Source organism: Caloenas nicobarica, chromosome 12, assembly GCF_036013445.1.
Source record: "Caloenas nicobarica isolate bCalNic1 chromosome 12, bCalNic1.hap1, whole genome shotgun sequence".
Taxonomy (NCBI): Eukaryota; Metazoa; Chordata; class Aves; order Columbiformes; family Columbidae; genus Caloenas; species Caloenas nicobarica.
This window is the reverse complement of record NC_088256.1, coordinates 19,791,502-19,814,864: the sequence shown is the minus strand read 5'-3', so window position 1 is coordinate 19,814,864 and position 23,363 is coordinate 19,791,502. Positions and strand designations below refer to the sequence as shown.

General features: G+C 53.7%; 2 protein-coding genes across 6 annotated transcripts; both read left to right on the top strand.

Annotated features, from left to right (window-relative positions):
* Positions 1-789: 789 nt before the first annotated feature.
* On the top strand, positions 790-12,344 carry FATE1 (fetal and adult testis expressed 1). Of its 4 annotated transcripts, none has more exons than XM_065643080.1 (7): positions 790-870; positions 4,013-4,241; positions 4,814-4,980; positions 5,733-5,821; positions 6,799-6,930; positions 9,577-9,655; positions 10,120-12,344. In XM_065643080.1, the coding sequence occupies exons 2-7, from the start codon at positions 4,046-4,048 to the stop codon at positions 10,249-10,251; spliced, it is 795 nt and encodes a 264-aa protein (XP_065499152.1). In that variant the 5' UTR covers positions 790-870; positions 4,013-4,045; the 3' UTR covers positions 10,252-12,344. The 4 variants fall into 4 exon arrangements, with proteins under 4 accessions (XP_065499152.1, XP_065499149.1, XP_065499153.1 ...); XM_065643077.1 differs by having other exon boundaries at positions 6,769-6,930; positions 10,120-12,343; XM_065643081.1 differs by having other exon boundaries at positions 6,731-6,930; positions 10,120-10,204.
* Positions 12,345-13,969: 1,625 nt separating this feature from the next.
* CNGA2 (cyclic nucleotide gated channel subunit alpha 2) lies at positions 13,970-21,984 on the top strand. 2 transcript variants are annotated; one of them, XM_065643075.1, is made up of 7 exons: positions 13,970-14,047; positions 14,975-15,131; positions 15,323-15,433; positions 15,952-16,116; positions 18,483-18,590; positions 19,029-19,135; positions 19,835-21,984. In XM_065643075.1, the coding sequence occupies exons 2-7, from the start codon at positions 15,019-15,021 to the stop codon at positions 21,229-21,231; spliced, it is 2,001 nt and encodes a 666-aa protein (XP_065499147.1). In that variant the 5' UTR covers positions 13,970-14,047; positions 14,975-15,018; the 3' UTR covers positions 21,232-21,984. The 2 variants fall into 2 exon arrangements, with proteins under 2 accessions (XP_065499147.1, XP_065499148.1); XM_065643076.1 differs by lacking the exon at positions 18,483-18,590.
* The last annotated feature ends 1,379 nt before the right edge of the window (positions 21,985-23,363 follow it).

Genomic DNA, 23,363 nt, shown 5'->3' with positions numbered 1-23,363 from the left:
GGGCTGGGAGGGAACCGCATGCCAGGACTGGAGCCTTTGACCTCCCTGGGCATGTGATGTGACTCTCAGAGCCAGAGCATGTCCTGTGAGCCCTGACCAGTCAGTAGGTGAAGTGCGGAGGGATTTCCTAAGGTCTTTGAGGGGATTTAGGTGCACAAGGTTTCTTGCTGTTCCTCTATGTGCTCCTAAACCTCTTAGATAATCCCCTTTAAATAGCAAGAGTAGGGCAGCACAGGATTTAGTTTAAACCCTTTCAAAACCAGATTTTACGGTCAGATCTTGGACTCTGTCCCCATTCAGAAATGCTTAAAACTGCCATTCATCCCAAACAGATCGTTTTTATCGCTGCAAACTCCACTGAGAGGCAGGCGAGATGAGCTGCGGCACAGCTCGGTGCTGGGGTGGCCACTGTCCCAGCTCCTGCCCGATCTCCTGCGCTGGATCATCTCAGCTGGGGCTGGGGCTGCCCGGCGTTGGGGTCCCCAGAAGAGCCGGGCAAAGCCCTGACCTTGAACTGTGGGTCGGTTCGCCTGCAAACACCCCTGGGCAGCGTGTGCCTGGAACGGGGCGGAGCTCCCGGGTTTGCCTTTGTCCCCCGGTTTTGCCCCTGGCAAGAGCGACCCTTTCTATCCGGCAATCTTATTACTTCGTGGGAGGGACGAGGTTGACCTGCGGGCGGGGGGGCCGGGCTGGGGGTGCCCGCTATCCCCGGGGAGGCGCCGCGCTCATGAGTCGTTAATTACCCCGGCTGCGGCTTTAAGCGCGGCGGGAGGGGGGGCGGGTTGTCCCGGTAGATACCACCCCCGCCCCGGCTGGTCAGCGGGTGCGGCTGTTTACAGGTCCGGGAGTTCCTTTGGGCTGCAAAAACAAGTAAGTGCCCCGCACTCCCCCGCTCTGTGCAAGCCGCGGGGCCGGCGGGTGCCGGGGACGGGGCGGGACTGGACTCGTCTCGACTCTGCGGGGAAGCGCGTCGGTCAGCGGGAGGTGCTGTGGAGGCCCTGGGGGGCGAGGGCTGGGTCCCCCCCCGGGAGGCCGTGGGAGCCCTGCGTGCCCTGGAGCCGCCCCCCGGCCCCGCTCCCCTCCCGCCTCCCACCTCCGCGGGGGTTCGGCTCTTCTCACGCGTGTCCCGTGGCCGGAGTTCCTCAGCCCCGCCGGGGTGCTGTGTCTGGGGTCCCCGGAGCCCTCTTCTCCCCAGCGCGTCCCTAAGGCGGGGGGCAGAGGGGCCACCCTGGCTCTGCGTGGCCGTGGCAGGTGACAAAACCCCTTTCCCCTCCTTGTTTAGCCCCTTTCTACCGTGACAAGGCACGGCCCCGAGCTGCAGGGCAGAGCTGTGAGCGAGGTCAGCTCCTCTAGCAGAGGGCTGCTCCCCCCTGCACCGCCATCCTGGTACCCCCTCCTGCCTTGTATGGAGCATACTGGGCTGGGGAGGGATGGAGAGAGGGAGGTTGTGGGGTTTCCCTCCACAGGGCAGGTTTTCCTGGCTTGCAGGGACTTAAACCTACTCGCAGGCTTAGTGTGCTGGAAATTCCCTGTCGCTGCACATGCAAGAAGTGCCAAAGCAGAGGCCCAGAAGGAATCTTCTCCCGCTGGTGAGGCGGGGTTGCTTGGCAATAGCTAGAGAGAGCCCTAAAGAAAGTTAAAAGAGGAAATCCAACCAGTTAAGCGTTTTGTTCTTATGGATTTTGACAGCAGACTTTTTTTTTTAATAGCTTACTCTCTTAGAGCCTGCTTTTCACTGCCCTCTCATCCCTCTGCTCTTCGGGAGCTGCAGCAGCTTCCGGGGTGGTTAGAAAATGAACCGATATGCCCTCTCCAGATTTATTGTTATTAATATATGCTGGTTTCCCAGAGAGCAGGCTGAGAAAGCAACAGAGTGTTCGCTCCTCTAAAGCACCAAAAATGTAAAGGAGAAACCTCTCTCTGTGGTTGTGGGGCTGGGTGTTTGACACAGGTTTCTCCTGTGGGACTGAAACCGCTTTGGGACCATCCCAGGACGTATTGCCCCACTCCCGAGTGGGGGGGGTCCTGCAAAAATCCACTTTATTTGAGGTTTTGGGGACAAGCAGGATGCGTGTGTGTTTTGACACCCGGAGGTTTTGTCACCCATGCCAGCATTGGGTCTGGGCAGGGTGGTGAAGAAGGTGTGGGGCAGCTGTGCCCCCACAGCCCGTGTCTCCGGCAGCGCCTCTGGGGCAGCCCCAGTTGCAGGGACAGGGATCTCATCTCTGCACAGCTGGAAGCAGGAAATCCCTGCTGTTGATGCTGGGCAAATTTTTGTCTCTTCAATTAAAAGGTTTTTACTGACAGAGGAGGAGAGAGCAGTGCAAGGCAGGTAATCACTGAAGTGCTGGTTATTGCAGACGTGGAGCTGGTTCTGCTGCCTTCCTGTACCTGGGGTTACAGGGCCCGGCTGCTGCAGGGGACGGGAGCAGTGGCTCAGTGGCCACATTTCCTGTGGTCCTTCATGCTTTGGGCAGCAGCGCTGTTCCCCAGGGATTTCCCCCTGCTCTGCCATGGGTGATATCCTGGGGGTGGCAGCAGGCAGGGGCAGGCGAGAGGGTCCGAAGAAGCAGCAGCAAGGGTTGTGGTGGGGAGCCCTGGCTGCTGTCAGCTGGGAGCAGCCTGGTGGGCTGGAAACACAGCGTCAGACACCCAGCTACTAAATATAGTCCCCGAATGTGATCAAAGAAGGCAGGGCCCCTGCGTGTTCCTACTAGCCGCCTCCTCTCATCTTCCCCCTTGAGCTTTGAAGAGGAAAACCTTTCTTTCCTCTGGTTGGTTGTGCTGTGGTGGAGATTTTGACCTGGAAGCAAACTAGGACCTTTTTGAGTGTGGAAAACTCAAAGGGCAGCAGCAAGGAGGGTGCAGAGAGGCTGTGCATGCGTGTGGCATGTCTGGGATGCTGGGACAGTGCTGGGGTCCACCTGGGATGTGCCGGCATCAGCAGCCCTCACTTGTTGGGGTTTTCTCCTCAGCTGCAGCTTTTTGGGAAATAATGAAGAGTGCATATGCTGGGAGCCAGGAAGGTGTATTTTGGGCCTTCTCTTCCAAATGCTCATTGATTGCCCTCTGCTTGCATCACTCAGTGAAAGTGTTGGGACATTGTGGCCCCAGAGCATGTCTCAGAGCCCTGGGACTTGGCAAAGGGGAAACTGAGGCACGGGGCAGTTGTGTGTTCTGAGCAGCTGCAAAGCCCTGGATAGTATCTGTGTTCTGTGTCCCTCTCTGGCTGTCGGCTGCCCCCAGGAGCAGTGAGAGCTGGAGACTGTTCCTCCATGCCAGTGCCCTCCTGGGAGAGAGCCAGGACGATGCTGGCCTGAGGGAGCTGACCTGTGCTTTTCCTTACCCTCTGGGAGGATGGTTCAGCATCTGTCAGCTCTGCTTTGGGTAAAGTCCATCTCGTTCAGCTTGGTGTGAGTCACTGGAGGAGGTGGGTGCTGGATGGGGTGTGGAATGGGGTATGGGCCTGCTGCAGCGAAAGTATGGAGAAGGAGCTTAGTGCTCAGTTTTTTCCTGTGGTAACCTGGGATCCTATCGCCAAAACATGTTGTTTGTTTTTAGAAAACCTCTTTTTTCCTTGAAGGTGTATGAACACAAAAATGTGTGCCCAGCCCTCCAAAAAAATTGACTTCTGGATGGATTTTTTTTTTTTCCACTCGTTTTTAGGGTATACTGAACTGCTCCTCTCTCAGCCTTTCCTTGCTATCAATCAAAGCAATAGGTGCTAAGCTCATGCTTTGCTCCCAGGACATGCAGGAGTTTTCTCCTTTCTCTTTCTGCCGATCAGGAGTTCCCACCTGCAGCAGCCCCATGCCCTCGTCCGTGTCAGCTGAGCTTCGTGGCACACCCCATTCTCCAGGATGACTCTGACAGGGTCTATCTTTTGGGTTGTTTTTGCCTATATTTTAGCTGTCTTACAGCATGTATGCTGTCCCTTGTGCAGGTGCCAGTTTGGAAGAGCTCCTTGCTCCTGCTTTCGCTCAGCTTTCTTTTCCTCTATGTGAAACACCAGGGTGCTCGAGCAATCTGAGGAAATAAAAAAAAGATGTGGCCGTTTTGGGGACTGGACCTGAACCGAGTCCGCTGTGACCTGCTCTTCACAGAAGCCATCAATCAAAGGATGCAAGTTCCCAACAGGCTGAAGGTGGCAGATAGCTTCAGCCCTGTGGACAAGGAGCCAGTGACAGAGGACATCCCTCCTTCCTTTCGGATGCACATCCCTGATAGGATTTCTCTTGCAGGTAATGTCCTGGGTTGTATTTTGGGGTGGCTGAAGGTTGGTGGGGCTCTACAATATCCTAGGGAGTGGGACCTCTTTATGAAGTCCCCAGTGGTTTGCTTTGCAAGAGGAGAGGACAGGGCAGATGTTGTAGTCAGCTTTCTTCTGGAAGGTAGGACAGGATGGTGGAGAGATGCTTGGGGAGAGGTGGGCAAAGGTGACCAACAGAAGGCAGGAGGGGTCTCTTAGCTCCAAAAAGTGAGAAGCAAAGCGTGGAGGCATCTCCCTCCACATCTCTTACAGTTCCCTCTGGGCCTTTGGTAGGCTGCCTGCTTTGGGCTGCAGAGACATGTGGCCCTGTTCTCTTTGAGAAGCTGCTCCCAAACCTCACTTTTCCAGAACAGCCTGTTCAGTTGCTTTCCAGTCCATGCGTCTCTGGGCTGTCCTGCCACTCACGCCTGTGGCACATGGCTTTTGATGTACATCTGGTAACACCAGACACAAGGTTGGGTCTCCTACATGGGTGGATCTCTCTTCTCTCCTGTCCTGAGGGCATTGAGTTTGGTTTAATTCTTTCCTCTCTGCTCTTCGTAGAAATATCAGATGCCAGTTTGAGGCCCATCCTGCTGAACCAGCAAAGGAAGGTCCCCTCTGTTGTGGTGCATGTGTCCCCAGACTCCTCTGCGCAGCCCACCCACCTCGGGGAGCTCCCTTTTCTGCACGTGGCCAGCAGATCAAGCTCCCAGAAACGCAAACGATCGGTACCGTGTTGAGAGTGGATGGGATTGCCTGTGGTGGGAAAGGGGAGCAATCTCAGTGTTGGGTTTCTCCAGACATCTGTTATCAGCCCGAGCCAGAATTCATCTTCCAGAGTGCTGTGTCCTTCCAGGAGGTCCAAGGAGTGAGGGCGTAGGGGTGGTGGGATCTCTTTCTGTCCCGTAACCAGTACACACCTGTGTGCTGGGACATTGGTTCAGCCAGGTCTCCTGCTGCATTTTGTGAGCAGGAGATCGGCTGAGGTAGATGCAGTCCCCCCACAACCTCCTGCTGCTTTTGAAGTCTCTGTTTCTCCTGGATGAAGTATGAGAAGGAGTTGTTTGGTCTGGTTCTGGTGTCAGAAACGAAAGCAGATTTTAACCTTGTGTGAAACTAATTCAAAGAGAGGCCCCTGACATAGGCAGGCCAAGGCTTGGTTTGGCTGCTGGAGCTGCTGATCTGCCTTCTCAAGTGGTTTCACCTCCATGAGATTCAAGAGCCATTCCCAGATGCGCTGGGTTCAGGATTTTTGATCTGAATAGAGGTTAGATCAGCAGGTTCCTTGCTGGTGACCTCCTCCCTGCTCTGAGCGTGTCTCCACCTGATCCAGCATCAGCTCACCAGGTTTGGAGCCCATGTAGCACTCCCACCACTGACTGCTTTCCCCACGGATGGGCTCCTGGCACTGCAGGGCACGGCGCTGGGCTCGCCCTGTGTGGGGTCTCTGCACTAACGCGGTTGTGTTCGATGCCCACAGGGCCACCACAGCAGCAGGTCGCGGCAGGAGAGGACTCCAAATGACTGTGCCCAGTTGGCCTTGCGCAGCCCGGGCCAGCACCATGAGCGGTGAGCAAGAACCCGGAGCTGTCTGGGGTGGGTGGGCATCGGTATCTGCTGTTGCTCTGATGCTCTCCGGTGTCAGTGCCCTGAGGTGGGGGGTGTCCAGATTGGGGCAAGGCAGCACCTGGCATGTCCTACTCTTGCACGAGAGGAACATGGCTCCTGGCATCAGAGAAGGTTTGTGCCAGGCAGCGTTGAGGGCAGCTGTGTTGGTTCCCAGGGTGGTGAGCTCTCTGCCAAGATGCACGTGGGAGACTGTCTCGTCTTCCAGCAGGCTGGGAGTGCTGTCAGTCCTTGCCTGGCCATTGGGTCCAGAGGACCTTGCTGCCTGCTCTGGCTGTGCCCATCTTCCCCTTGGTGCTCTGCAACGTGCTCTCCTGCTCCAGCACCAGCATGGCAGAGTGCTGGGGGCTACAGGCAGGTGGCCACTGGCAAATGAGGCACCAGGGCTTAACCGGGTTTATACAGTGGTTGTTGAAGCCTGTGCCTTGCAGATAGAGTGGGCTTAGAGCACACTTTCTTTACAGCTCTTTGAATGTAGTTTGTGAGCAGCAGCATGGTGATAGTGATCTTCTGCTCATGGCCTTGGGCTCTAGAGTCCCTCTGGTGGAGAAATGGTCTCTAGCTTAATCCCAGAGCAGAGCCACTTTTCCTCCTGGAAGTCCAGGGTTGTGGTGGGTGGCAGGAGAGCTTCCTTCTGCAACCCCTGTGAGAGCGGCTGGTGAAGGTCTGGGTGTCACACAGCCATGGTTGGTTTTGGAGGAGTCAGGCGACTGTCTCTGAGGCTGCTGGAGGGGGTTCTCCTACTTGGTGATGTGGGGGTCTGGGTGCCGATGGCATTGCCCAGAGATGCTTGGAGCTGCTGAAGGGACGAAGGGCACTTCCAAATGCCAGGCTGTGCCCGTGCTGTACCAGGCCAGGAGATAACAGGCGTGATTCTGTATGCACCCCAGCGAGGACATGTGCCCCCTGCCTGTGCACAGCGCCCCGGTCCCCCTCCTCGTGGAGACGGGCAGGATCTACTCCGTGCAGAACATCTTCCAGACCATGTACCACCTGGGCCAGATGCTCTACCACCGTTTCCAGGATTCCCTGCAAGACCCAGTGCCATCCAGGTGACTTCAGCTCATCTTGAGCCACCTCTCTGTCACTCTGCCAGGACTTGCCTTTGCTTTTCTAAGGCATGAGCCAGGTGTGAGCTCTGCAAACCACAGGAGCAGGCTGGTCGTGCATGGCTGCCCCAGACTCTTCTCCTCGCCTGCCCTGGGTGCAGCAGTCCCTGTTAACCCAGCCCAGCTCGTGTCTCCTGCTCAGCTTAACACTGGGCACCCCGAGGGACCAAATGCTGCCTGTGACATTGCTGGGTTTTCAGCTGCTCTTCACTGCTAAGCAAGTACTAATTTTTCTGCATGCTTTGATAGCTTGATGGAGATCAATTTGTGAAAGGAATCAAAGTCCAGAGCAGATGGCCTGACTCAGGTCGTGTCTGTGAGATGCCCATTCCTGCAGGTTCCCAGCACCCTTGGCTGTATCTTAGTCACTGTTAATTAACTTTTTCCACAAACTGGGTGCACCGAGGTACCAACCCCATAGCCTCTGGCCAGGGTGCAGTGTGCCAGTGTGCTCACTGGAGCAGGTATGCAATGGCCACAGTATCTCTGGATGGGCTGGAGTAACTATCTCTACCACACTCTTACCTGTGCAAGTCCAGTAAATTTAACACGTTCAAAGACATCATTGCGGCCCTAAGGTGTCCCCACCGCTCTAAGGCTGCTGAACACCCAGAGGAGTGTCTAAATACTTCTAATTCTCCTTGAGCAAAGGCTCCAGGAGGAAAGGGAAGGAGAGTGAGCATCCATCATCGGTGCCATCCACAGCACATCCTGCCTTCCCTCCCCAGCTGGCACGGAGGTGCAGGCAGCAGAGCTGGCTTCTGCCTGCAGACAGTGCAAAGTAGTGTCCCTGCTTTTAGCCACAGAAGGCTGATTGTCTTCAAAGTCTTCAAATGTTGCCTTTTTTTTTTTTTTTTTTCTTCTTCTTTCTGAAAGAAGTGTGGGCATGCCAACAGATCTAGTTAGTGGCTATGTAAGGCCTTCTCCCTCCTCCCATCAGCAGTAGAGGAGGTTTAGGCCATGGTACCATGAGAGGTGGTACCTTGTGGAGCTGCCGTAGCACAGTGGGCTGAGTCCTGGGCCTCTCCCCAGGTCTCAGTCTCCCTTTGAAGCCAACCCCCTTGAAATGCCTCTTCTTAGTACTTTGCATCACTTCAGATGCCTACAGTGCCTCTTAGATATGACAACTCTGTACTCCTATGCAACAATAAAAATAAAAAATGACCAAGCTGACTTGTTTGTCCTGAAATTTTAATAAAGTCTGGTCTTGGACAGACTGGAATATTTGCCTGATGGTGACCTCTTGAAGGGTATGAGTCATCAGAAAGTAATTTATAGTCTCTCCTCTAAAGGGTGTTCACCTGTATCAGCTGGGATTTTTTTCCGTCAAAAGCCCCAGGATGTGTCCTTTTCTAATGGCTCTGTGCTGGGGAAATTTGGGTTTTCTTTCTGTTATGATTTTCATTTTACACTGCAGCTACATTGTGTGGAGGTATTATCTTGCAAATGTATTTTTCAGGCAGATTCACTGAATCTCTGCATGCAGTTTTGGCTTGTCTTCAGTGAGATCAACATCATGTCGCAAACAGGAATAAATACCCTCCAGTCCCCAAGGTCTCTGAAGGAGCCGTGTTAGACACTCATTAACTGCATGATATCAGCAAGTGCCCGTGGCAGTTATTGATGTGCATAGGGGAGTTTTGATTATAGAAGAACTGGTGCAAGCCTAGCCTATGATGACAAGAACAACAGACTGAACATGGCAATTTTGATTTTTCTCACTGTGCATGTATTTCTTTTTGAGTCTCGGTGCTGTGGGCCCTGCAGCAAAGCTGGTTCTCCAGGGGATGCCCTGGAGATCCGTGGTCTGTGTTGCCTCTGCCAGTGCAGCCGCTAATCCCAGTGGTGGCCCCTTTGTTTCCAGGGGTGGAAGAAAGTGGTGCATGCTTGGGTTGCTTGTTTATGTTTCAAGTTGCAGGTATAACTTGCTAGAAGAGCAAAAAGTGATACTTTTTTTTTTGTTGTTGTTGGGGGTACAGGGAAAGTGAGCTCGTGGTATCTGGAGATACCAGAGAGGAACAAATCCCTGTGTCAGCAAACGCAGGACCCTTTTCTGCTGGCTGATGCACTTGCTCAGATAGTTTTCCCTCAGTTAATGGCTGCTTCCCACCAGTGAGATCCTCACATGCTGATGTAAATGAGATCATCCTTCCATTTTGGTATTGGCCCTGTGATACTTATTTACCTGGCTGGCTCTAAAGATGATTTATTTAACCCTCAATGAATTCCTCTGACTACCAGGGACGGATGCTCGGTAAATATCTTGTTTTCTCTCTGATGGATGTCTAAAGAAATACAAGCATGCGTTTTCCCTGTTGCCTGTCATGGCATGTGCTGTATGTTTTGTTGTGACACTACGGGGTGCATGGTGGAGGGGTATAAATACGCATGATGGGGGTTAAGAGGAGGTGAGTAGATGCTGTGCAGGTGCTATTTCCTTTCTCCCGATGCTGCATCCAGACAGCCCATCGTGGGCATCGCACGCTACCTGCATGGCTCGGCTTCCCGTGGCGATGCGGTGTGTGAGGGAAGGCAGTTGCACCTCTTGAGCAGTGTTTGTCTGTCTGCATCTCTGTTTTTCTTCCCCAGCTCCCAGGAGCCTGGCCCAGCCCAAGAGGGCACCTTGGAGGAGGTTGGAGTGGCTGAGATGGCAGCAATGAGAAAGCAGGTGGGATGGGGGTGAAGGGTTGCAAATGTCTCCTGGGAAAGCTGTAGGAGGGTGGGCGAGGAGGCTCTGGGGGTCTGTTGCTTGGCCCTGATGGACTGGCCTTGCCAAGCTGGTCCCAGCTAATGGAGAAGCGGGGGAGGACTTACATGTGTATTGACCCACCAAGCTCCTGCCCTGGGGGGCTGTAGAGCTACAGGAGGCAGCCAGACCCTTCCATCTGCTGGTGGTAAAGGGCTCAGATGCTCTTCTGATGGGAAGGACCTTTTGCTGAAGCATCTGCTCAGGAGCTGAGGTACTGCGGCTAATTCTCCCAAACAAAGATAGCTGCTGCTCTGGGAAAGGAGGACGTGAAGGAGATGGCAGTTCCCATCCCTCCATCCCTTGCTGTCCCACACCTCTGGGGTGTAGCAAGTGTCCCGCACTTTGCTGCAGGGCTGACAGTGGCCCCACCGCTTCCCTTGCAGTTGACGAGGATCTCGGGGAGGCTCCGCGTGCTGGAGGAGCAGTGCAACGCCTGGCGGCAGAAGGAAGCCCTGGTCTACTCCGTGCTGATCTCCGCCTGCCTCATCAACACGTGGCTCTGGCTGAGGAGATGATTTCCTGTGCCCCGACCTCCCCTGCCCAACCCCAGCAGTGAGGGTGAGGGCAGGGAGAGAATCCTTGCTCGTGTGCTTGCAAGCAGTAAAACTATGTGTTTCTTCTTAACTTGACCTGCTTTTTGCACTGCAGGCCCTTGAGGATTTGTGTGCTTTAGGCTGCGATTACAGCGAAGGTGCCAGCCCTCTCCCATGCTCTCGCATCAGAGGTGGGTGAGGGAAACGATGGAGCTGGGCCATGTGCCACAGCAGCTGGAGGTGGGTGTCAGGGACAGGTGGGGTGCAAGGAGTGTGGCCCAACAGGTGCAGTCCCCGGGCTGGGCTGTGGCTGCAAATGATCTGTATCCACCAGCAAACACCTTGTATGCTTGATGGGGTCAGTGCTTGTGTGGGAAGCTGCTGCGAAGAGCCCAGGTCTCGTGAGAAATTGGTGGCTGATACAGGAGGTGTCTGTCCTGTGCAAAGTAATGGGAGACCCTCTGGCCCTTGGGCTGTCTGCTAGAGGAGGCTCAAACCCAAGGTGTTAGGTGTTTGTGGACATGGGGTCTGGTCACAGTCTTAGACTATGGTGGGCTCAGTCCCCTGACCACGTCCCAGCTTGGACAACTCAATTCTGACCCCATTAAAATTCTCAGCCAGCTGCTGTGATCTGTTCCTCATCTTCCATGCAAAAAGCTTGTGTGGAGTGGCTGAGTGTTTTTAAACTGCTGGTAGGTTTTCTTTTCTTCCTTGCACAACTGCTCTTTGGTGGAAGTAGCGCTGACGGTTGTCCTGTGCCGTAGCCCCTTCCCTAGGAGGCATGCAGACCGAGGAGCTCGCGTCCCTGCAGCTGCTGCTGCGCCACCATCTCCCTCCCTGCTTGAGGCAGTTCAACAGCAGATTTACAAATATTCAGATCCAAAGTGGCTGTAAGAGCATTGCTTAGGTCTGGGCTTATTCAGGAGCTTGGCTCTTTCCCAGAGGGATTTAAACGGGGAAACCTCCTCGTGGTGACTCTCTGCATTATAAGACCTCACACCAACAGTGACAGCACCAGACAGGCCATGGAAAATTGCCCACTGGGCAGCAGTAGCTATTTGTTAGTTTGCCAGGGCCAGAGGGCAGGATGGCTCCCAGCTCTGCTGCCAAGCTGTAACTTCAGCAATGGTGCAAGAAGACAGGTGAAGGGAATTATTGGCCCAGATTCTCTTTAGCTAAAACCAAGCCCAGTTGAACAGCTTTGCCATTTCTTTCCTTTTGTGGAGTTTAGTAACACCTGGGTCTGAGCTGACTTTGGGATGCTTTTGGTGTTTTTCTAGCACATCTGCTGGAGTTGTGCTTGCAAGGCTCTGGGGGCAGGTGTTAACATGACCTAATAGGACCTCTCTGTTCTACCTATAAGTAATTGTAGCTGGATCTACAGGTCATCCAGATGTCCCAAGGGCTTGTTTACAGGCACGGATGCTTGGGCGTTTCTTGCCTGCAACTGCATCAAGCATCTGTGACTGTAAATCTGGCAGCCGGACATCGACTAATAAATAACTGTCCCACAAGTAATTGCAGATCTGAACCTGTGCCTGATAGATGAGCTGAGGAGAGCGCTGAGATTTATTGCAGGTGGGAGCCAGGATGGTGTGGTGGGCTTGGGTGCGTGTGAGGAATGGGAGCACTGGTGCAGGGCTGGTTCCTCTGGCTTGTGGCTCAAGGCTGTGGCCAGGGTGACCTAACACAATGGGCCTTTACAAGGGGTCTGCTGCTGGGACTCGTGCCAGGAAAGGAGGTAAATCATTTGACTGGTTTTCCTTCTCTGAGAGGTGCAAATGTGCTTTGGCGGAAGCTTGTATTTTTGGTTGGTTGTTTTTAAGCTGTATTTTAAGGCGAGAAGGGCTGACCCTTTGGGGGACACATCACCTTCAGAATGTGGATTGAAGGTGTTTGGAGGAGAGGTGATCGAACTGCCTGTTCTCAAAGGCTAGTTATTGGCAGTTTGTAGGGGATACAATATGTCTTTTGTGTAAGTCTTGAAACACTGACCCATAAAATGCCGATTTTAATAATCTCTGTGTGGTCTGGATTTGTTTCTTCTACCAACCGTGGAGTCTGATGCTGGTATCCCAGTGGATGGGAATGGGTAAGTTTTATTCCCTTGGCAGCAGGACTCTGACCTGGTGCTGGATGTCTCAGCCACGCATGCTTATTTTATGAGACACTGGGGTTCCTGTGTTCCTTTTGAAGGCAGCTGCAGGTAGGGAGCAAAAGGAGAGGTGGAAGGGGGGTTATACACGCTGGTGCTCCTGGTCTGTGAGCTGCCCGCAGTGCCGGGCTCCGTGGTGCGGGGACAAGAGCAGGGTGATGTGTCCCTTTCTGCTGGGTGCTCATCCCGGCAGCACCCAACAACACCAGCTGCCCCGGCCAAGGCTGCAAAAATTCCATTTCTTCCTTTGAGTTCCCTGCTGCCCAGGTTTCACTGAGATCAGAGTAAGCAGAATTGAAGGCTTTGGGGAAAAAAAAAAAAAAAAAAGGTAAATATCTGGTGGCAAAGGGAGTCCTGGTGCTGATGCTTTCAGATCAGCCCTGTACATGGTGCAGGACTCCATGTGCACGGTGGGGACCGATCCAGCCTCAGCTACTGCAAGTAGTTGGATGCTAAAGGAAGGGGGTAAAAATTACTCTCTTTCTTATTGCTTTGGGGACACAAATTTTTTGCTAACTGGTTATTGGAATGGCTTTGTCAACGAAGTACGAGGGCAGAAATTGATGAAAGATGCATTTCATGATCATCTTCAAACTCTGCACCTCTCTTTGCTGCAACTCCAGAGCAGCAAATTCGGTGTTTTTCTCCCCAGAGGTAGCAGGATGGGAGAGTGTTCAAATGTGGCTGCTTCTGCAAATTTTCCATCATAGCATTAGCCGTGGCACAGCCTGTGAAGCAGGGAAATAGTCACCAGCTTTGTTTTTCCCTAGGGCAGGGGGCCTGGGAGGCAGTGCCAGTGCATCCCCTTGTGCGGCAAGACCTGAGCCCAGCTGGGGGTCCGCCGGCTGTGCCTGTCCCTGGGTGGGCAATGACCCTTCCCCAAGGTTTGCCGGGCACTCAGGAGCCACTGGACCCAGAGCCGCTCAGGATGGCTGCGATCTCTGCCCTGAGAGATGCCTTGGGTCCCTCCAGCCACCGAGGTGGGTAGGGAAATGGAGCATCCCCGAGCAGTGTGTTTGCCTCCTCCTCTTTCATCTCCCAAACACAAAGCCAGCTGCTAGTTAACTCCTCTTGAAGTGTGCCTTGCTGCTCAGGGCATTTAGGATGCTCAGGGGATGGGCGTGCTGTGGTGACGAGACACACGCGCGTGTGCACCCTCCCTGCGCACCGCGGCAGCCCCTCTGCCGCTGCCCGGGCGCTGCCCGGCTGCCTGGCCCTCTTCTCGGCTTGGGCAGGAGTGCAGGCAGCTCTGCTTGTGCTGGTTTTGCTTTGCAGCTCAACACACGTATGAAAATCCTGAGTGCTCCAGAGGCAGCCCGGGAGGCTCCTGGGGGAGGGATGCTCCCCAGCCACCCTCACTAGTGCGCAGCAGACAGCAGCCAAGTGTTGCAGGCTTCGGGGGACACCAGGCTCGTAAGTGGACGGTGGTGGCTTCTCAGTAGTAGCTCAGCTGCCCTGGGGAGGCGGCTTGCCTGGGTGTGCGGCGTGGATGTAGACTTTGTTCCTGTTGGTAAAGGTGCACAAGGCTTTGCCTTCTCCCAAGCAGAGCCTCGGCCGTGGGCTGCACCGTGTCAGAGCAGCAGCGTGTTGTCTCCTGGAACCTGCCTCACCTGTGCATTGCGGGTATGGAGGGTGTGCTGTGCCCCGGGGGGAGCAGGCTGGGTGGCCAGAGTGGGAATACGTGATCTAGGTAGGGCTGGGCAACGCCTGTGTGCCTTTGCCTCCCTGCATGTGCAAGTCTGTGTTTCTGCGAGGTGCTTTTGCATGATGTGGTCTACACTAGGGTGCAGCAGAACAGTGAGGGCCGTGTGTGATGCTGGAGATGGGCAAGCCCTGCAGGCATCTCTTGCTTATTAGGTAAACAATTCCTGATGAAATCCCACACTTAACAGCTCCACAGCAGTCTCCATGTATTAATCCAGGATCTTCTCTGCTGCTCTCTGAAACCAGATGGTAGCTCCTGCCAGCACGAACCTCAGCAAGGCTCTTTTTAAACAGCAAACTTTAATTTCCAGCTCAAGGGAGATTTCTGTGGTGATGAGAGGTGGGGCTTCCTGGGCAGAGCACCCACAGGTTGCAGTGCCCTGGGGAAGGACAGGGGTTGCTTAGGTGCAAACACCTTTGTACATGCAAAGTCTACTCCCTGCTGCTGCACGACAGCATCTCCCTGACAGGGCTGGCCTCGTGTTTACATCCCTTATGAGTCTCTTTTCTTGTCCTTGGGACAGTAGTGGTGCCGAGAGCTGTGGGCTCGTTGTTATGGCATGGCTCACTGGGGATGCTGTTGCCTTAGCAGTGGCCGAGCACCCTGTACGATGAGGAAAGCATCTTTGATGGGCCGTGGGCAGATGTAGGATCTCTTGGGGAGGGTGAAATGCTCTGCAGGACTCTTACTGCAGCATCAGTGATGGCCAGTGGTGGAAAACATGGGACGGGCACATCCCATGGGGTTTGACCCTCTCTCTTCCCATGCTGTGCCGTATCTCTGGGTTCAAACCACATGATGTGTCCTGCATGGCTCTTCTTATGGCTGTTTTCTGCTCTTTGCAGGTCTCTGGGACAGGGTGTGTGCCCATGGTCTCCTCACATGGAGGATGACAGCCAAGAGTAATGGTCTGCACAGCTCACCGGCCAACCAGCACCCCTGCCCGCCTGCCCGAGCCCGAGTGGAGGGTGATGCGGAGGGGACAGGGCTCAGCACCAGGAGGTCAGGCTGTTCCCTGGTTTGGTTGAGGGAGGCAGGGAAGGGGAGGGCCAGCTCCCTGTGTTTGCAGAGACCTGATGTGGGCAGGGCTGTGATGCCAAACTTCAGCTGCCTGCTACCTCCAGTTCATTTGGCTGTGGGCAGGTGCCATGGTGGCACGTTGTGGCTGCGACCTGCCCTTTTCCCCACTGCAGGACCTGCTCAGCCCAGGAGGACACCTCCTCAGAGCCGCGGAGAGGGGATCCCCCAGATGGGGGGGAGCAGCTGGCTGCCCCCGCTTTCCAAGGCAGGGGAGCCTTGGCCAGGTACCTCTGTGTGCTGCTGAGCCTGGGTGAGCCTGAGCCTTTTGTGCCTGGCTTTGACGCTGGGGACAGGTGTGGGGTGACGGTCTCCTCCTGCCGCATGGCATTCAAAGGTTGCAGGGACCAGCATCTGCGAATGCTGCTCTGTGTGTGCAGGTGCCCATGAGCAGGGGTGTGGGAGGGGATGGCTCCTTCACTCTGGGGACCCCGGGAAGGCTCGGGACTCCTTTGCCTTGCAGACAGCCTCCCTCTGCCCCAGTCACCCACACATTCCTCGTGTCCCTGTGGGAACGGCAGCAGGATTGGGGAAGGAGCGGTGGGACTCTGCCAGGGTGGGCTCTCTTGCTCATATAGTCTTGGTCCCACACCGTCACTACAAGGTGAGAAAAAAGGAAATGTTTGGGCTTGAGAGGGAGGTGTGAGAGTTTTCTTCTCAGCTGTAGCCCCCTGCTTGCTCTCAAGCTTTTGCTTTCTCGTTGCTGTGCAGACCCCTCCTGACTCTGCCTCTCTCCCCTGTCCAGGATAGTCCGGCTGGTGCTGGTGCTGAGGGACTGGGCCAGCAAGAGCTTGCACGAGGAGCAGCAAAGGCCAGACCCCTTCCTCGAGCGCTTCCAGGGCCCTGAGCTCCAGACAGTGGCTGCAGGTGCTGGACATGAAGACGAAGAGACCGAGGAGGCAAACAAAAAGTAGGGCCCCTTCCCTGTGGCTGCAACTGCACTTGGCTGGACTCGGGGGTTCCCAGCAGTGATGGCTGATGGAGGCGGGTGGGGATGGGAAAGGGGGAGGTGGGACACAGTGGTGGGAAGGGTCCTTCCTGTCCTCTCCAGCCCCTGTCCAGACAACCAGCCTGGCTTTGCTGGGCTGTTGTGCAGGCACACAGGACCTGGTAGTCTGTCCTTGTGGAAAAGACCTGGCCTTTCCCTCACCTGTGGAGGATTCTCTCCTCTGGTCCATGCCCTGGTAGCAAACACACATTGCTATGGCTTGTGACAGGTGGGAAAGCTCCCCATTTTCAGAGCGGTTCAGCGCCAGGGTTGGCACTTGGAGCCAGCCTTGGGTCTGTGAAGAGATGCCCCTTCAGCTTGTGCATATGAGGAGCTGGGGACAAGCCAAGGGATGTGTGATCTCCACCCAGGAGACCACAGCAAACACAAACACATGGGATTTGCCGGTCTCATTCATCATCTGCAGGATGAAGGGAGTGTGTTTGCTGCCCACACCCCACAAAGAGCAGACATTGTGACGGCAGCTTTCTGAAAAGGCCCTTTCAAATCCAGCCCTTTCATCTCAGCTCACATTCTCGGTGAAAAACAATAACATGGCTTTTCTTCTGCTGGCTAATTGAAGGGCAAAGCTCACAGACTACTCTGGACTCTAACATTATATATGGTAATTAAAACACCAAAAATTGCTTGTTTTCTCTAGGAGAAAAATATCTGAGCCTTGTATCTGGGTCTTCACTAGTCATGGGGAAAGAAATCTTCTGCCCTGCAAGGTTCAGGGGAGCTTGTTAATTATCAGAGGGTGCTGAAGCATACCGTGAAAGGGCTGCTCAGTGCCAGTGGGGTCTTGGGGAGATGGTGGTAACTTCTGCTGTTTTCTAGGTCCCCAGCTGCACAGGTAAGAAGAGCCCCAAGTCTGGTAACTCCAAACACGAGCTGTTGTTCACTGCTGTGAGAGCCTCCATGGTTGCAGGCTTGGGTGCAAAGCCTTTGGGAAGAGGCAGATGGTTATTCCCTCTTCCTGGGTTAACCCAGAGCCTTGGTCCCACTGTCAGTGTAATGCCAGTGATCCTGGCCACCTGCTGTAGGCAGTACTGGTGATTTAAAGCTGAAATTACTGATGTAATTAACACCATTATTGAGGTTACTAGTGCTTGTTGGTGTTACAACAGTACTGGCTGGCTGCAGGTGAGTCAGTGCTTCCCATCTGGCAGTGCTGTATGTCCCAGGGAGCAGAGTCCCTTTCTCAAAAAAACCCCATTTAAGTCTCACTTTCTGAGCAAAAGATAAGCACTTTTAATGAGGATGTTGGACGACCTGCTTCTCTGTGGCTGTACCCAGAGCAAATGCGAAGAACCTAGAGCAAACACGAAGGACCGCTGCTGGCATTGCACCGAGTGCCAGTCCCCACGCTCCGGGCACCACGGGTGCCGCTGCCTATGCGGCTGGGGAAGGAGACTTCAAGGCAGAGATTTTGCTTTTGAAGCTGACAGAATCAACAGGGCAGGCACGGGAAGCCTGCTGCTAAGCGGGCTGTTTTGTTTTCCTGTCACTGGAGGGAGTTTTGTGTGTTCAAAAGCTGGAAGGAGGGAGAGGAGGGAGTTTTACCCTACGAGGTTGCAGCAGCTAAACCTATCAGCCCAGTCACAGAGTTTCTCTTCCCTGGCTTGTCTGGTGAGATCTGGCGACTGGAGCACACACGTCTTATCTCAGAGTCTCAAGATGCGCGGGATCAAACACTTGGGAGCAGTTCAAAGGGTGGACCCAGGGCTGAGCAGACTGCAGGCGGGCAGCTGTGAGCAGCATGGTGGTGGCAGCCTCGCAATGCCAACCACCCGCTGGGCGGCTCCTCTGGGGCTTGGGCATCCCCTCCTGGTGCTCTCGCTGATCTGCAGCATGCTTTCCTTCCTGCTCTAATTAATCTGCTCTTAAGATCTGCCTGGCACCAATCCACACCTCATCTGGGAGATGCAGTGTCATGTAATGAGATGTTTTCTCATCACCTTCCATACATCTGTTTCTGGCTCTGCCACTGGAGTGCTGTGTGCACGCAGGCCACTTGCTTTGACTTACAGTCCTGTGGTTTCCTCTCCTGGTACATGACTGAACACAGTTTTGGGGATAAAAGAGCTGAAACAGTGCTGGGCATTTTTGCTCATCGCTGCTGGGACTGGTTTTAGTTCACAGAATGGCACTCAAGCTGCAGCTCTGTTTGAGCCAGTCTAGTGCAAGGCATGAAGGATGTGTCTCAGATGGTTCCTTCCAACCCTATTTTCTGTGTTTAGCCCTTTATTCATACATTGCCAGCTTTGGCTTCTCTCTGTTTCCAGGAAGAAATGGCAGATCTTTGTGGTGGACCCTGCAGGGGACGGGTATTACCGCTGGCTGGCTGTCATTGCAGTTCCTGTCCTCTATAACTGGTGCTTGCTTGTAGCCAGGTGAGCTGGGAGGTTGTAGGGTCCCTGTCTCCTCTAGTCCTCCTGTTCACCTGCTTGTCATGGCTCAGCCAGGACCAGACAACCGATACTGGTGGCACTGGGGCTGGCGGGACCCTAAAGGAAAGGGACCCTTGCTATCACTGTGACTTCTGCGGTGCAAAGGCAGAGCATCCATCCTCTGGCCCTGAGTGAAAAGGACCGTGATTTTGGGGTAAAGTTGCAAGGTGCGTTTGGGAGGTGGTTTCAAGACTTCGTTTTACGTAGGTCATGGTGGGGCAGTTTTTTCAGAGAAGGGGGTTTTAATTTCTCGAAGAGGGGGGTGTAGCCAAGCCCTATTGCAGTTAGGAGCCTCAGAATCAGCCTATATTCAGCTGTACTAGTTGGAGATGATATGGAGATTTTTTGGTCTCACCACCCTATTTCATGCCTTTCCTCCAGGGCTTGCTTCAGTGACCTGCAAAAGACCTACGTTGTCCTCTGGCTGGTGTTAGACTACATCTCAGACTCTATCTACATTGGGGACATAGTGATCCGCCTGCGCACAGGTAAGCGCAAGCAACACCCTGGCTTGTGAGGGCTTTGCTTTAATCCCCTAAAAGTAGAGATGAGCTGCAAGGGAGAGGCCTAATCTACAGCTCCATTAGAATGAGGGTTTTGTCTATCTTAGCACTCACTATTATGTGAAGCAGTCTCCAGAGAAAGAATCTAATTAAAAGATCTGAGAAACAGAGTAAGTTTCAGAATGAAAGATTAATCTTCCCAGCTTTCAACTTCACCTTTGAATAATTGTACAAAATTACCTGCATTACTACTAGAATTCGGGCATAGCTGAAGGTCTGTATCTCGATTTTGCATCAATTCAGCTAATGAATTATCTACACAGAAAAATGGTAGAATTTAATGTTCTCGGAACACGGCAGGTGGCTCTACATTTTCTGTCGGAACTGCAATAATTCATGATCTGGAGGATGGAAACCTTCGTGCCCCCATTTTTTTTGTGGCAACATAGTAAATCCCTAAGTGATATATTTAGGTGGCTTTTGCCAGATGAAGGGTTTGAGTGATAACACGAGCTTGTAAACGGAGTAGATCAGGTGGAACTGGTAATGTTTTTATGACCCTGTGTATATACGCATGTTGGCATACCATAAATTGGCATACCATAAATTGTTTCTCAGAACTGCTTGCAAAGCCTGCAGAAGAGTTGAACAGAAGCCACAATAATTCTATCATTTACTTCTCAGGTTTCTTGGAACAGGGCCTTCTGGTTAAGGACCTGAAGAAGTTACGGGATAACTACATCCACACCTTGCAGTTCAAGCTGGATGTTCTCTCCATCCTGCCCACAGACCTGGCATATGTTGCTGTGGGATTGCACCACCCTGCATTGCGTTTCAACAGGCTGCTGCACTTCTCCCGCATGTTTGAGTTCTTTGACAGGACTGAGACCAGAACCAGCCACCCCAACATCTTCCGCATTTGCAACTTGGTTCTTTACATCCTGGTCATCATCCACTGGAATGCATGTATTTATTATGCCATCTCCAAGGCCATAGGCTTTGGAGAGGACACCTGGGTCTATCCCAATGTCACAGACCCTGAATATGGGTATCTGACCCGGGAGTATGTCTACTGTCTCTACTGGTCTACACTGACTTTGACTACCATTGGAGAAACCCCTCCCCCTGTGCGTGATGAAGAGTACCTCTTTGTGATCTTTGATTTCCTCATCGGTGTCCTCATCTTTGCCACCATTGTGGGGAATGTGGGATCCATGATATCCAACATGAATGCCACCAGGGCAGAGTTCCAGGCAAAAATTGATGCCATCAAACACTACATGCAGTTCCGCAAAGTGAGCAAAGACATGGAAACCAAAGTCATCAAGTGGTTTGACTACCTGTGGACCAACAAGAAGGCAGTAGATGAACGAGAAGTCCTCAAGAATCTCCCTGATAAGTTAAGGGCGGAGATTGCCATCAATGTTCACCTGGAGACACTGAAGAAGGTGAGGATTTTCCAGGACTGTGAGGCAGGTCTACTGGTGGAGCTGGTGCTAAAGCTTCGCCTTCAGGTGTTCAGCCCAGGAGATTACATTTGTCGGAAGGGGGACATTGGGAAAGAGATGTACATCATCAAGGAAGGGAAGCTGGCCGTGGTGGCAGATGATGGAATAACACAGTATGCTTTGCTCACTGCAGGAGGCTGCTTTGGTGAGATCAGCATCCTTAACATTAAAGGGAGCAAAATGGGCAACAGGCGCACTGCCAACATCCGTAGCTTGGGCTACTCTGATCTCTTCTGCCTCTCAAAAGAAGATCTTATGGAAGCAGTCACGGAGTATCCTGATGCCAAAAAGGTCTTGGAGGAGCGTGGCCGGGAGATCCTGATCAAGGAAGGGCTGCTGGATGAGTCAGCTGCGGAGGCAAGCACAGAGGGGAAAAGCACAGAGGAGAAGCTGGACAGGCTGGCCTTGAACCTGGACACACTGCACACCCGCTTTGGCCGGCTCCTGACAGAGTACAATGATGCCCAGATGAAGCTCAAGCAGCGCATCACTCTTCTGGAGTCCAAGATGAGGCAGCAGGATCTGGAGGACTTCTTCTCCGATAGCTCAGACAGTCTGCTTGAGGACGAGTAGAAAGGTTTACGTGGTAGGATGCACTGAGAGGGTACAGAGGTCAGCTAGATGATGTCTGGCCTCGTGCTGAGACAACGTTTGCAATTTCACAAAGCAGATCCTGTGACCAGGGACTTCTCTCAGGTCCTCAGCTTGTTGGCGAGGGTTGCAGTGCAGGAAAGGCCACCAAAACCCTACAAGCAACAGCAACATCAGCACAAACAGTAATGCCACCTATGCCTAATGGTACTGTGCGGGTGCTGGGACTGGCAGATGCAACCTCATTTCTTCCTTCTGTCGTGTAGCTGGCCCTGACTTGTGTTTAGGCACCTGGGACCTCCTGCTCCTGCTCTCTAAGTCCGTGAGGTGGGCTGGGGCTGGTCTCCAAGGAGGAGAAGGTTTGGTGGAAAATAGAATTTTGGAAGAATAAATGTTCTGGGTCAAATTCAGCCAACCATTTGGCTAAAATATTGGGATGACACATGGGAAGGTATCAACCCAGAAAGGTTAATGGTGGAAAACTGGGGGTATTTGCTTTGTCCGTCCTTTTCCTTCCAATGTAACACTACCTCCCTTCATTTTGCGTGAGAATTTTTCCATTTAAAATAATGGCCTTGCCTTTTGGGATTGGTGGTGGAGAGAGAAAGTTAAATTCCCAAAATTAGAATTTGGGGTAAGAAGTTTTTTTGTCATCTCTAAATTAAATTGTAGGGTTACTGGTGCTTTATTTATTTATCCATTTATTTTAATTACTAAGATGATTTTTGGTTGAAAGCGAGGTGTTTTCTGTTCTGCTGCTTCTTCCAACACCAAAAGCCCCGGCTCCTAGCTTTCCCCTTTCCTGTGATTTATCGCTCCTGAATTTGCCGTTCGTTCTTTGCCTGCGGCAGGCAGTGGGGTGCGGGCAGGCAGAGCATCCCCTCTCCCCCCGAAATAACCCAGCTCCGCCGGGGGATGCTGCGATGGAGCCAGGAGAGGGAGCTGTGAGCCGCGGAACCGCCGCGACCGGCAGCCGGAGCCGGGGGCTGGATGGGACCGGGGTGCTGGATGGGGTTGTGGGGGCTGGATGGGACTGGGGTGCTGGATGGGGTTGTGGGGGCTGGATGGGACCGGGTTGCTGGATGGGGCTGCGGGGGCTGGATGGGGCTGCGGGGGCTGGATGGGGCTGCGGGGGCTGGATGGGACCAGGGTGCTGGATGGGGCCACAGGGGCTGGATGGGACCGGGGTGCCGGATGGGGCCGCGGGGGCTGGATGGGACCGGGGTGCCGGATGGGGCCGCGGGGGCTGGATGGCACCGGGGTGCCGGATGGGGCCGCGGGGGCTGGATGGGGTTGTGGGGGCTGGATGGGGCCACAGGGGCTGGATGGGACCGGGGTGCTGGATGGGGTTGTGGGGGCTGGATGGGACCGGAGTGCTGGATGGGGTTGTGGGGGCTGGATGGGACCGGGGTGCTGGGTGGGGTTGTGGGGGCTGGATGCAGCCCCGGCAGCCGGGACCCTCCGTGAGGGCTGTGAATTCACAGCCACTTGTGTTTCGGCAGGTTTGGGGAAACCAGCGTTTGGAAACGCAACCCTCCATGGTTCCCGATGGAGCTGTAGCTCCTTGGAGCCTTATTCATTGCTCCGACGCTTCTCAGTTACCTTTTGCCTGCCCCACACACCTAATCCGTGCCCCTCTCCATGGGCAGCTGGTTGGGCACCTGTGGATTTTGTTTCTCTGCTGCTGTGGAGAGGGGCTGAGCAAGGAGATGCTGCTGGCCCCGGACGGCGGGTGCCTGTGGTCCTGCTTGTCCCTGCCCATCTCTGGGACAGGGCAACTCCCGCCTCTGGGTTGGCAGCTTAGAGGATATTCTGTTTTATTCCAGGAAAAAAAAAAAAAAAAGAAGGCAACAACAAAAAAAACCCCAAACCCACTCCCTCCCCCAGTTTTAGTCCGAGATAACAATCCACTTGGGAAATGTTAAGCCTTCAGACAAATTGCCCCAGAGGATGGCTTTGTGAATTCAGAGCAGATCCCGCTTGTTTCCTCACGGCGGCAAGCCAGGAAATCATAGATTGATGAACCGCTTGACAGGGCTGCTAATGAAATTAGCAGCAGCTCCATGATTTTTTTTTTTTTTTTCAGTGAGCAGGACAGGCAGATGTTGGAGAGA

Excerpts from the sequence above, each read along its gene's own strand:
- CNGA2 (XM_065643075.1), top strand. The coding sequence starts at position 15,019 with ATGACAGCCAAGAGTAATGGTCTGCACAGCTCACCGGCCAACCAGCAC. Across the intron at positions 15,434-15,951 it reads GGCAGGGGAGCCTTGGCCAG|GATAGTCCGGCTGGTGCTGG; the intron begins GTACCTCTGTGT and ends TCCCCTGTCCAG. Across the intron at positions 16,117-18,482 it reads ACCGAGGAGGCAAACAAAAA|GAAGAAATGGCAGATCTTTG; the intron begins GTAGGGCCCCTT and ends CTCTGTTTCCAG.
- FATE1 (XM_065643077.1), top strand. The coding sequence starts at position 4,046 with ATGTGGCCGTTTTGGGGACTGGACCTGAACCGAGTCCGCTGTGACCTG. Across the intron at positions 4,981-5,732 it reads CCCAGAAACGCAAACGATCG|GGCCACCACAGCAGCAGGTC; the intron begins GTACCGTGTTGA and ends CGATGCCCACAG. Across the intron at positions 9,656-10,119 it reads TGGCAGCAATGAGAAAGCAG|TTGACGAGGATCTCGGGGAG; the intron begins GTGGGATGGGGG and ends CTTCCCTTGCAG.